Below are 14065 nucleotides of genomic sequence, written 5' to 3'. Positions count from 1 at the left end.
ATTCATGAGAAAACCGAACAAATTATCCAAATGATATTTTAACCTTTCATCAGATTTGCTAATTCTGAATACCAAAACGAGTCTACTCAAATCTTAATAGCTAGTATTTCATTGAGCATTAGATACTTTAAGTTTGGTTTCCTTCTATTTATCTTAATTTTTTTTCTGTTTCTGTAAAGCTTTTGTTGTGTGTTTGCGTGACTCTTACAGACAGTTGTCTGTTGATATAAAATCCGACAGTTTGGAGATTTCTGTACCTAAGATTTCTTTTTTATTTTTTTAATTGTTTTAAATCTTTATTTATTTTTGAGAGAGAGAGAGAGAGAGAGAGAGCGAGCAGGGGAGGGACAGAGAGAGAGGGAGACACAGAATCGGAAGCAGGCTCCAGGCTCTGAGCTGTCAGCACAGAGCCCAAAGCGGGGCTCGAACCCACAGACAGTGAGATCATGATCTGAGCTGAAGTCAGAGGCTTAACTGACTGAGCCACCCAGGTGCCCAATGTACCTAAGATTTCTTATGCTTAGATTGGCTTTGCAAATGACAGATAGCAGAAGGACAATTTCGAATTCACTTTTATGTTTTCTGCTGCACAGCACTCATCCTGTTTACCACCCTTTCAAAGTTATTTGGAAGTTATTTTATTTGATTTGGGTAATATAAAACATTTAGCTTCTTTTTCCTGTACAGGCACAAAGAGATGAGTCATATGGAATGTCAGATAACCATTGTGTTTTCATAACAACGAAAATCACTGCCAAGCTTCAGATGTTTTTCACTAAGCCCTTCTGTTATTCACTCTCTCTACTTTTCCCCTTGATTCCAGTTGGGTTCCATTCAAGCACGGTATCCTAGGATTTTACTTTGAATAGTGGATGTTGTCTGGTTGCTCACTCTGTATCTATTGAAAAGCTGGAGAAATTTAAAAATTACATACTTATTTGCTCCTGATCTTTGCTGTCCTTTAGAATTCCTATTGTAAAGAGAAAGCATGTGCACTTTTGAAGTGAAAATTACTAGATGAAGCAATACTGAACTTTTTATTTAGGGTCAGGTTGGGCAGATGGACTTTAGGATCCTGTTTTCAGAGGCTAATTCAGGCTTTGAGAGAACTAGAAAATATCCATTCATCTTGTTACTGAGAAAAGTAAAGTAATGATTTTGGTGTGACGTTAATAGGAAATACATTAGCAGTAGTACATATTCTTGAAACATACTTGAGGAATATTTAGCCGGTGGAAGTTCCAAGTATATTACCCTTGAAAGAAATAAAAAAAAATAATGTGGGCTTAGTCTATGTAGAGAGTCTCAATGTCATCCACCCTGAGGAACTCTGGGTTTTCTAAGGTCAGAAATAGAAACACCCCCTTTTGGATTGTAGTGGACAGCCATACTGGGTGCTACTCTGGTTTGGGAAAAGTAAAGTGAGTTCTCTTTTGAGTTTACTTTTTAGTGCTAAAAAGCTTTTTTTGCTGTTCCCGGTAGGTTGACTTTTCATGCATTTAAAAGGTTCCTCTGATGGGCTCCCCAGAATTCCTTTCACTGTGGTCTTCCTCTCTCCTGCCCTCCTCCCTTGGAGGTCTAGCCTCGTCTTGTTAGTCTGCTTGTCTGGTAGTGGGCAGGCTATCCTAGGCCAAAGTTGTTACCTTTGATAAGGAATTCTCCCCCATGTCCAGCATTTTGGAAACTTAAGATATAACAGAATGATCCTTTCTTTCCTCTTTTCGGCTTGGATCCTGGATTAGATTCCAGACTTTTTTTTTTTTTAAGTTTATTGATTTATTTTGAGAGAGAGAGAATTCCAAGCAGGCTCTGCATTGTCATCAGGGAGCCTGACGCAGGGCTCAAACTTACAAACCATGAGATCATGACCTGTGCCAACACCAAGAGTTGCTTGGTGACCAAGAGATGCTTAACCAACTAAGCCACCCAGGTGCCCCAAGACTTGTTTTTTAAAAATAAAATTTTTAGTGCCATCTCAAGGCTATCAGAATGGATATGTTTGGGCTGTATATGCAGTCTTAGTATTCTCCTTCTGCCCGTGGCTTATGAAGGAAGGAGAAGCTGCTAAAGTAACACATTTTTTTTCAGGCCATACTAAGATTCTAGCCACTGGTATAGATTCTAGCCACTTACACTTAGATACCAGCAACATGTTGGTCAGAAAAAAGGGACTACCCATAGAGATTGTTACATGTACTTGGGTGAATTAAGAACATTTACTCAGTATTTCCAAATAGCCCATTCTATTCCTGGGTATTAAAAAATAAAACCAACCTCCTGTTTGAGACCCAGGCAGTAGGCCAGACAGTGCCATATCCTTCTGTGGTCTCAGCAGGTAGACCCTGTGGGCACTAATGGATGGGAAAGGATCTGAGATTCTTGGAATAGAGCCTTGGAAGGCAGACAGACAGGACCGATTTTTGTGCAACCACCCAAGGAGCTGATTGTGGGAGTGTCTGGGGGTCACAATCAGGCACATTTGTTCCTTTCCAAAGACAGATCATTTGGAAACATCTCCCTCTACCTTCAAGCCAGTTGCTTCCCACTGGGAGGTTAGGACAGGGAATCAGACCTGCCCAGGGGTGGATTTGTGTGTGCTTACATCCCTCCCCCCATTCCCAGGAGCCTGGTTCCTAGCCTTTATCCAGGTAAGTGAAAGTACATTGTTGTTGTTTTCAATAAAATGTCTTAGTCATGAAGAATGAAGAAAACCATCATCACCTGTATTGGAAAATAATAAAATTAATCTTCCTCAGAATACTTTTAGTATTCTGTGTGCTTTTAAGCACACTTCCCAAGATCCAGTAAAACTGGTGTGAAAATTAGATAGCATTTAAAGACATCCAATCAAAAGGGGTGGGAGCAGCGTCAGAAGCATGGGATCATAGGGAGAGATCTGGGGAGGATGAGGGCCCACGAAACCCCTGGCCTCAGTAAGAGCTGAAGGTGTTGGTGATTTCCTTCTCCACCAAAAGGAAAGCTTCGTCAACCCTTTCTTCCATCCCCAGAAGTGAGACTAGAGAAGGGACACCACTTCCAAAGTTTAGTATCTTTGATCCCCCTCGCATCTCCGAACCAGTATCCTGTGGGATAGCATTCAAGGAGAAAATCCAGGAAGTGCCCCACTCAAGGCTCCATCCCACTGGGCCCACTGCTGTGCTTTTCTGATACATCCGTTTATTAACAGAGCCCCACTATTTTTAACATGTTCCAGGCCCTAGCACAAAACACAGACCTTAAAGAACGCTTATGCAGAATCCATGCTGAGTCTCTGCTCCTCGATTCCCCTGCTGCTGCCAAGTCGGGTGACAGTCTGGCAGAGGTGGGTGAGGCTTCTCGTCTGGGAATGTTTCCACGACCGCCACCCCCTCACCTGACATCCTCTGTCATGTCGCCCCTGTTTCCCTCTCGGGAGCGGTGCTCACATCTCTGCCCACCTCCGGCAGCTGCTGCAGGGTCTGGGAGCCCCTGAAGGCTTTCTGGAATATGTGCCTCCTGCATTGTTAAACTGCTTCCTCCCCTCCCTACCCCAAGAAGTCTTCTTCCTTTTGTATTTCTTTACCCCATTTTCCTCCTAAGTATCACCTTTTACTAGATTTTTGCTGGAATGGGGAAAGACAAACATTTTCTCCTGCTACTTCTGAAGAGACCTAATTTTCTCTGCCCTACGGTATCTTAATTCCCTGCCAGTATCCCTTGCTCCCTCTGTGAGAACCCCCTCCCCTTTCTTTGTGGCTTTCCCTTCTCCCTCTCCTGTGATTTTTTTTTGTCTTTCAAAAAGCACAGCTGTATTTTCTGAGGGAGAAAATACTGTATTACAGTTGAAGTGTCTTGGTCCACTAATAGTATGTTAAAAATGTCTTTTCTCAAGACAGGATGTTTATCTAAAATGTTCTTTGAAGGTTTAAAATGAGAAACTGCAGAAAAATATAAATGGATTATTCAGAAAATAAGTAAAAAAGGGATAATAAGGCTTAAAACTGCTTTTAGCTATCATATTTATATGCCTGTCTCAGAATTGCTAAATTTTTTATTAACAAATCTATTGGACTGAGCACATTTGAAATAAAAGGGGAGGAAGGTAATATACAAGGGGTGTATGTCCGTGTGTGTGTGTGTGTACGTGAGTGTTGTCTGTAAATTAATAAAAGGAGTTTCCAACGTTGAAGCTTAATCCCTCTTCCTCCTTTTCCTGTCCTCAAAGAAAACAAAACCCCCACATAGTTCTTTACTCTGTGGGAAGCCATGTGTACAGGCAATGAGAAGACTAGGGGTTGAAATTGGTCAGCACCGAGGGCGAGGCTGGGGCATCCGCAGTCATGTGGCTGCATGCCAAGGGGACCCTCTTCTCTGACAAGGGACCTACCCTCTCTCTGCAGAGGCTCCCAGGCCTGCTGCTACTTCTGAGATGTGTGTCAGTGGTGGACCACGACATTCCTCTACATACTCCCTCCCCACCAAGAGATCTTCTCAGCCATTTAAACCCATACCTGAACTGAATGGTCTTTAAAGTTGAACGCCCGAACATGACCTGTGGTGACATTCATTTTAGGCCTGGGCAAAGAAATGTGCTCCCCAGTTGGGCTTTCTTTTGAATCTGCACAGTAGCTGAAGCAGGGCTCAGTCTCTACGACTGGCCATCATGGGTGTTCTTTGCCACCAAACACTGGCATTCTGTGGGGTTTCTATGTCTATTGGGAGGCAATGCCTACCTTTTATTTTTATTTAAAAAAAGTTTTTTACACATTTACTTATTTTTGAGAGATGGAGCTTGAGCAGGGGAGGGGCAGAGACAGAGGGAGACATAGAATCTGAAGCAGGCTCCGGGCTCTGGGCTGTCAACACAGAGCCCGACGTGGGGCTGGAAACCACGAACCATGAGATCATGACTGAGCTGAAGTTGGACGCTTAACCGACTGAGCCACCCAGGTGCCCCAGTGCTTACCTTTTAAATAGCATTTCCACCAACTACATTTATTTAAGCAAGTTGACACTTCATTTATGGTTCTATGTACTTATGCTCAGTGTGCATACTTGGGGCTATTTGTGTTTTGGAAAGGAAACCAGAATCAGTCTTTTAAAAATGCATGTTTTGGGGCGCCTGGGTGGCTCAGTCGGTTAAGCACCCGACTTCGGCTCAGGTCATGATCTCGCGGTCCGTGAGTTCGATCCCCGCGTCGGGCTCTGTGCTGACAGCTCAGAGCCTGGAGCCTGTTTCAGATTCTGTGTCTCCCTCTCTCTGACCCTCCCCCGTTCATGCTCTGTCTCTCTCGGTCTCAAAAATAAATAAACGTTAAAAAAAATTTTTTTTTAAATGCATGTTTTTAAACTGATCTCACAAGGAATGTACCTGAAGGCTTAAATGCTGTAAACTGTCCTGGAAGAGGAGCAGTAGTGTCCCCCAAATTCACACTTTCCACACCAGACTGAAGTCTTGAATTGATGGCATGTCGTCCTTGCTGTTTCCTCTTTCTGTAATTTTATATTCTCCATGTTTTATCCTGCTTTTCACTGAGTGACTCAGGCTCACTTTCCCAGAAATGGAAAAGCCATTCTTGTCTTCAGGAAACCAGAGAGTGACTGGAAGTGGCCGCCCCAAGAGCTTAAAAATTCTATTCCTGTTTATTTTTCTTAGGTAGCTCACAGACACCCCAAGCAATCTGTTAAGGAATGGCAGTCCCCACAGTGAGGTCAACCTAGGACCCTCTGTTTTCTGTACTTCCCTTCCCTTACCTTCCATTCGAGTTGCTCAGATTACCCATCTCCCATCGAAATGACTCCCACATTCTAGTAAGTTCTCATACTTTATCTTTTTGAATGTGAATATTTAATACTTTCAGCTTATTAGTTCTTATATTATTTTAGGTTCCAAATGAAAGGCTAGGTGACTTTGGGTGGTAATACTCTATTTAATCTACAGTCCATTTCAGAGACTTAAGTAGGCAAGAACTTTGAAGATACATCTGAAAGAGAAGCAGGGAATTTAATTCTTTCAATTGCCTATCTGTTTGCTCTATTCCATGTGCATTTGAATGCGTTAACTCACGAAAACCTAACCACAATTCTATGAGGTAGGTGACGGTAGTTTTCATTTTAGAGACAAGGAAACCAGAGAGGTTAAATAACTTCCCCCAGGGCACACTGCTAATAAGAGACCTGGCCGGGATGTCAGTCCACATCTGGTGAGCCCAAAGCACAGTGTTTTCTCAATAACATCACACCTGCTATATAGTGAGGAAATGTGCCAGGCCAGTAGTGGAAATATGCTGGGGATGGTGTGAGAATGGACTGAAAAACTATCTCAGACGTAAACACCATTTCACATAAAAGAAACAAACACATGATAAAAGCAACGAAAAAAGCAATGGGCAGGAGATGGATTATTCAACAAATTCGTTTGGCACAGCTCAAAGGCGATCTTTTGACTGAGCACTTTAAATCTTCACATTGCACACTAAAATGAATTGTAAGTGAATTGGAGTTAAATATAAAAACTCAAACTGAAATCCATTGACGTAAATATTTATCAAATGGCTAGAGTAGGGAGGACTTTCTAAATTTGGGAGCAATAGAAAAATTGCAAAAGACACATTAAAGAGATCTGACCTTTGTTTTAGGAAAGAAATGGTGTATATGGAAAAATGAGAGACAAATAATAAACTAGGAAAAATATTTTCAGTGAAAATGACAGACTTAGATAATGCTAACTAGGTGATAATGTCTTTAATATGTAAATAATTAATAAGTAATAAGCAACTTAAGACCCCAATAAACAAATGAAGAAAGGGACCCAATTCACCAAAAAACCCAAATACATACAGTTCTTTTGAAACTTTTGACTTTGTGATACTTATAAATTCACAACAAAGTGCAAAGAAATGCAGAGGGAGGTCCCATCCACCCTGATGTACCCTCCCCTAATGTCAACATCTCTATAGGTTTTTTATTTTTTTAAGAAAAAAATGTTAGACCTAATTCTTAACAAAGAAATGCAAATTACAACAATTTGTTTAACATACAGCTTTTCTAAATTATAGTATTCTATGCCCTTAAAGATATAGAGAAAACAGAGGTTCTTGTGTTAATGTGATTAAATCATATATGTATTACCTCTAACATTTTTAGTAATTCTGCTTCTGAGGACTGATTCTAAGAAATAGTGAGATACAAGTATTATCTCATTGTTTACAAGAGACATTTGCAAACATGCTCATGATCTTTACAAATTTGGAAATGCCCTTAATTTCTAATACATAAAAGTGTCACTTTGTGACACATATATAACAAAGTATTATCTATGAACTAAAGTTAATGTCTCAAGAAGCTAACATCCTGGGGAAAAGTTCGTAATATAATGTTAAATGAATATAGCAGACTATATAAAGACTACAGTGTGATCTAGTTTTTCAAACTTAAATCTGTATCTTTATATAATATATATACACGCATACACATATATGTACCATACACACACACACACACACACACACACACACGTTTTAATAAAAAATACACCAACAGGTTAATAGGGGCCACATCTGGGCAATGAGGCTTTAAGTGATAGGTATTTTATTTACATTTTTCTTTATTTTCCATTTTAAACATGTTACTCTTATCCTCAAGATAAATGTTAATTTTGAAAAAATGACTATGGTACAGTGTTGTTTAGGGAAAGTTTATAAATATATATTATATATAAATCAATGGACTGGGGAACATGTTCACTACTCAGTTCCATTTGCCCCAGTTTTATATATTTATATAAGTTTATACACACACACACACACACACACACACACACAATTATTTTAAAGCAAAGCTATATGTATAAAAAGGATGGGAGAGAAATGTATCAAAATGCTTATAGTGGTTTTAGCCACAATGAGATACCATCTTACACCTGTCAGAATGGCTAACATTAACAACTCAGGCAACAACAGATGTTGGCGAGGATGCAGAGAAAGAGGATCTCTTTTGCATTGTTGGTGGGGATGCAAACTGGTGTAGCCACTCTGGAAAACAGTATGGAGGTTCCTCAAAACACTAAAAATAGAACTACCCTACGACCCAGCAGTTGCACTACTAGGTATTTATCCAAGGGATACAGGTGTGCTGTTTCGAAGGGACACATGCACCCCAATGTTTCTAGCAGCACTATCAATAATAGCCAAAGGATGGAAATAGCCCAAATGTCCATCGATGGATGAATGGATAAAGAAGAGGTGGTATATATATACAATGGAGTATTACTCGGCAATCAAAAAGAATGAAATCTTGCCATTTGCAACTATGTGGATGGAACTGGAGGGTATTATGCTAAGTGAAACTGGTCAGTCAGAGAAAGACAAATAATCATATGACTTCACTCATATGAGGACTTTAAAACACAGAACAGATGAACATAGGGAAGGGAAGCAAAAATAATATAAAAACAGGGAGGGAGGCAAAACCTAAGAGACTCATAAATATGGAGAACAAACTGAGGGTCGCTGGAGGGGGTGTAGGAGGGGGGATGGGCTAAATGGGCAAGGGGCGTTAAGGAATCTACTCCTGAAATCATTGTTGCACTATATGCTAACTAATTTGGATGTAAATTTAAAAATTAAAATTTAAAAAATTTAAAAAATAACAAGTTTATATTTCCTTAAAAAATGCTTATAGTAGTTTTAGTGTGATAGGATTATGAGTGTTCCCTTCCTTCCCTTTTTTTCTGTTTATCTTTTCTTGATTTAAAAAAAATGATAGACAACCATGGAGGCCTTCCAACCTCGTGGGGAAATTGTTGAAGTGAACCGAGCAGGTTGATATGTAACAAGTGCGGTCCTGTGTGTGTAAGGTAGTATGCTGAGGCTTGGGGCTGCTGCAGTCCCACTGAGTTTTTTTTTTTTCAGTGGGTATTGATAGGACGTTTCTGGAGGTAGAACGTCAGAAGGGGCTAGCGTTAGGTATATTGTTTTCATTGTTGATGAGCCAAGAAATCCTTCTGATCCATCCAACTAGGAGAAGGAAGATAGAGAGCAGGAGCGACTAGTAATGAATTAATGAACAGAACAAGTAAATAAATCATTAGAGTCTTATGTGGCAGCGACACACCAAAAGACACAGGAAGATTCTGCTGTTTCAGTGAGCATTAAAGGAGCTCAGTCATTCACTATGGTGTCTCCTGTTTTGAGGAGACATTCCTTTCCCTTGAAGGTGACAGCTATGGCACTTGTTTATAGAGCGCGGTCTCTTTGTCAGGGCAGAAAAGAAGCCTGCTTTTCGCAAGGCTTTATGGGTATTAAAATGGGTAAGACCTTTGAATGACCAGGTGTCTTCCATAGGAAGAATCCAAGAGGAAGGGATACCCATTTAAATGTGTTCCTGAAGTAAACATTTCATAAAGGGACCACTTGTCCTTTACTAATTATAAAAATCTGCTATGGTCCTTCTGTTATCGCACCCCCATCTTGGATATAATTTGTTTATGAGACTGAAGAGCGTATCCTGAACTCATAAAACTTCTGGAAAAGACATAATCTGCTGTAACTTTTGCTCTCCAAATATTCTGAGACTCCTTTATGACATACGTATGATGCAGAAGCTGTTCCTTTATCAGCCCCATGAGAATTGTGAACTGTAGGGAAGTTCAGGGCAACAATCTTCTCTGAATTGAAGGAATTTAGACTGGGGAACATTCCTCAAGGTGTCACCTCTCCCTCCAAACCAAAGCCCGAAATAGAATCAGCCTCACCTTCCTCTTCCCTTCTGTAGTTCCCTCTCTCCTACAGTCTTGGTCTCATGTGTTGAGTGCATTCTTTGCGCCACTCTTTCAGGCCAGTGCATCCTTATATCTCTCCAAAGCCAGCATAAAGCAGTTGCTCAATTTGTTGAGTTGTATTAAATTTTCACTTGCAAATTGAATAGAATGCACATTTCCAAACAAAGTATTTAGGACTTTCCCCGCGGGGAAGTTTAGACCCAGTGAAGTAGGGAAGGGAGGGCCATGCAAGATGGAAAAATCATGAAACCCCATTATGTTGTTTGTAGAGAGGTTTATAAAGGGGATTGGGAGTTTCCATCCCTCTCAGAGTCATTTGTGGTTGGAGAGAGACAAAGAGAATTTATCTCATTCATCCATGAATAAAGAATGATCTGCCACCAGGGGCACTTCTGGACCAAAACACGCTGTGTATTTGTCAAGGGACGCCTCGAGAACAGCATATTGGCTTCTGGGAAAGCGTGGAGGCAGAAAAAGGCATTGTGGCTGCAAATCAGCCACGCAAGGACATACATTGAGTACAATTCAGAGGAAATTTTAGGATGAAAAGAAACATCCTGCAGTGGTAGAGAATAAGAGGATATGATTCAGAGAGTGTTAGAATTTTCCCCCTCTTAACTGGAACCGAGACTGACCTTGGACAGTTTCTTTTTGCTTTGAGATTTGTTGCAGGTGCCTAAGCAGTGATAGTGCCTATAAAGTGAGGTGTCCGTGTGGGGGACACTTTTGTTTTTCATTTTGTTTTGTGTGACTCTTGCTTCTCCTTGACTTTGGGGCTGACCTCTGCTTTGAGCTGCTTGTTTGCATGTACCTGTGACCTTGTGTATCATGCAGCGAAATCACTTGTTTATTTTTGCTTCTCTTGAGACTGTTTCTAATTATATGCATTTTTGTGTTTGTGTTTCAAATAGGAAAACTCCAGAGATGACAACCGAGCTCTGGTCCATCAGCTTTCCAATGAAAGTAGACTCTCCATCACTGACTCCCTTTCAGAGTTTTTTGATGCACAGGAAGTTCTGTTATCTCCAAGCTCTTCAGAAAATGAGGTTTGAGCACTGTTTTCAGTTAGGTGCCTCAAAATCTCTTTTGTTGCTTTACTCATTTGTTTAGAAACACTAAACTCAGTGGGCTCTTTCTGCCGTTGCATTCTGAGGATCTTCTTGTAACTCCCACCCCCCCAGAGAACATGAAAAGATAACAAGACCTCAGGGAAAAGGTTGCAAAAGTAGAAGGTGTTGGGTACTTCCTCACTTCTGTTTCTTGATTTGTTATACCTCTTTTCAATTAGTGGTTAATGATTTTGACTATTAGCTATTTCATAATGTAATATTTCTACTACAGGTTTGGAAATTAGTATCTTATTTTTTTAATCACTGAATTTGACCAATATTAATTTATAACATGCAATTATTTTACTATAATTATTTTAATATGGCTATTATAATAATTAATTTATAATATATAATAATACGGTTTTATATTGATGCATAAAAATCATACTTTCCTAAATATGCAAGTATCATAGTTAGCATTGCTTTGTGAAAATGTGAATTGATAATTTTACACCTTTCATATAGAAGTACTAATCTTATTTAATTTCCATGGAAGATCCTTTTTTTCCCCCACAAATAGTTGAAAGACAAATTATAATTATTCTGTGCAAACACTAGCAAATTCTGAAAGTGCAGTCTGAAATAATAAGAATTTTTTGTAATAACTAAGATCTTGAGTGTTTTCTTTGTGATAACTGCTCAAGAAAGTATAAAAATTTTAATAACAGGTGTTTGCCGTGAACGGCTTTCAGGCAGACTGGCGTTTGGACCTCTATGAAAGTAATCCAAAATTATTTCTGTAGGTTTTTAACATGGGATTCAAAATGTTTGATGATTTGGAGTAAAGGTTTAATGAAAATCTGGTTTGTTTATTCTTACTCAAATGTATTTTTCTTTTCCCATAGATTTCTGAGGATGACTCCTATGTCAGTGACATAAGTGATAATCTTTCCTTAGACAATCTCAGTAATGATTTAGATAATGAGAGACAGACCTTGGGTAAGATTTAAATTATTTGATCTCTGAAAGATTGCATCTTCAGTGAATACTAATAAGCATTAATAGAGTATCTTCTGCAGGTATAGAACTGTAACATGTTTTATATAAGAAAATTAAGACATGGTCCCCATCCTTGAGGTTTATATAATCTAGGTGGGGAATCAGCACTGACATGTGAAATATATATTCATTCAAATAAATTTGTCTGCCCATGAAAAATTTGATTTTATATAAAGTAAGGGTATACCAGTTATCATATAAATACCAAAAATTAGTGCAATAGATACCCCTAATATGGTCAAACATTCTCTCAGCAAACACATTACAATATAGCTTTTTGCCTTTAGATATCTAGTGGTTTTCATGCTTTAGGAATTCTGTAAGGGTTATGTAATAAGAACACCTGATCTAAGTGGTAATTCAACCTCAGATTCTTTAAGATAACACATTTAAAAGTAACAAATGGCTACCTCCTAGAAGGGGGGGATGGGCCGTCAGGGTATCTAAGACATCCCTTTATTACTGTTTGATCCCAAGAGCAAAACGATGCCAAGGAAATGTTAGTTTGCATTGTGGGGTACCTAGAGTGTCTGCCTATCCCCAAACAGCTCTGATTTAGGAGTTCAGTAAGCATACTGAAGTCTGTTTCAGAAAATGTGCTTAAGAAGAATTGGCCCATTGGACAGTTTTCTGCATGGGTCCTGTAGCATCAGACATTCCCAGTCTTGGTACTCAGTGTGCCTCGGGGTCTCCAGGTTGGCCTGTGCCACATACTGGGTACCCAGAGCACCACCTATTTTCATATCTACCCAGAGGATAGGGACCATGTCGGGGCTTTTTGTATTTTAGTGCTTCCCAGTTCAGAAAGTATGTGTGAAATATGATGATGAATTTTTATATGAATGCCAAAGAGCCTACACTTTGGGGACCACAAAAAAGGCAGGTCATTTTACCATTTTCTGGAAGTACATCCTTTTAGCATCATATCTGTTAGAAGTCTGATGCTCATTTTGCTCTATCTTGCTTGAAATGTTTCCAGAGAGATGAACTTTGGTGGAAAAGTCCAATGGTTCAAAGGAGAAGACCAATAATGTAGGAGCTCCTTGTTTTTCTAGAAAAACAAGTAGGTGAATTGAAAGAGAAATCAAGAAACATCACACCCCTTTGACAAACAGCACACACACTAAAATGGCACTCCCACTATGGATGAGGAAGATGGACAAATGCTGAAGTCTTTTTCTCTTTGAGGCCTGAGGGAGGGGCCAAGGGGAGCACAGGAATAGAGGGTTCAGAGGTCAAGGTTAGAAACAGAAGACTTGCCCTAAGACTCCAGCTGTGCTGAGGTGACATCAGCCAGGAAAAGCATAGAAGTCAAAGCTCATTCTATCTTATTCCACAGCCATTTGGCTGGAATGGTGATCAGTGCATTGCCTTGGCTTCAGCAAACACTGGGCCAAACCCAGCTTTCTTCATCAGCAGAATTTGGAGGCAAAATAGGTGTCCTTCAGTTTAACTGTCTCTGTGGAAGATTAGATTTCTAAACGTCAGTACTCTACTGAAAAGATTGGATGTAGACCTAACCTTAGCATCATACGACACAGCTTTGCCTACAAAAGGAAATAGGGATTGGATCAAGTTCTTGATAATTTATGATGTTAGAGTTTCTCTGAACCTATAGTAAATGCTAGATATTTAGAGTGATTCCTGTTAATTTCTTCCTCCCCAAATCAGGAGGCAAATATTGGGATCTATCACCATGATGGGTGCTGTGGGAGGTTCAGGGGTTAGGAATATAGATTCATGACTGGACTTCCTTGGTTAACCTCAGCTCTGCACTCACTGGTTATGTGTACTTAAGAGATAATGTATGTAAAGTATATGTAAAAATAGATAATATATGTAAAATGCTTGAAGACTTGCTAGATAGGTATTATTCATTCATTGGTAGTAGTCACTCATCTAGTGTTGTTTCAAAATCTGGATTAGGAGAATCAAAGAAACTATTTTGAGATTACATGGAAAACTGTTTTTAAAAACTACCATCATTTGCAGCTGTTTACTTGGGTAAATCAGACTTTTGCTTACACCAATTCAACAATTAATTGGATGCTTAGATTAACATGAGACTATAAAGTGTGACCCCAGTTTCATACTTTCCTGTTCCTCAAAGCAGCCTCTTTATTCAGAGTGATTGGCTTTATAATGAGTAAATGTTAAACATTTTAAATAAATAAATATGTAGAAATAAAATGCC

At 39.5% G+C, this 14065-nt stretch overlaps 1 protein-coding gene across 3 annotated transcripts in view; it reads left to right on the top strand.

Moving 5' to 3' along the window:
* Window positions 1-14065, top strand: part of OSBPL3 (oxysterol binding protein like 3) — a 177887-nt gene that overhangs the window by 128812 nt on the left and 35010 nt on the right. For 2 of the 3 annotated variants that reach the window (XM_042920425.1, XM_042920435.1), the window contains 3 exons: window positions 3215-3322; window positions 10672-10806; window positions 11718-11811. In XM_042920425.1, the coding sequence (XP_042776359.1) occupies window positions 3215-3322; window positions 10672-10806; window positions 11718-11811 (337 nt within the window). The remainder of the gene's footprint in view (window positions 1-3214; window positions 3323-10671; window positions 10807-11717; window positions 11812-14065) is intronic. The other variant, XM_042920444.1, reaches the window with a different exon arrangement.

Source organism: Panthera leo, chromosome A2 (genome assembly GCF_018350215.1).
Source record: "Panthera leo isolate Ple1 chromosome A2, P.leo_Ple1_pat1.1, whole genome shotgun sequence".
NCBI classification, from domain to species: Eukaryota; Metazoa; Chordata; class Mammalia; order Carnivora; family Felidae; genus Panthera; species Panthera leo.
Note: the sequence above shows the minus strand (reverse complement) of the source record. Positions and strands in the feature narration are given on the sequence as shown.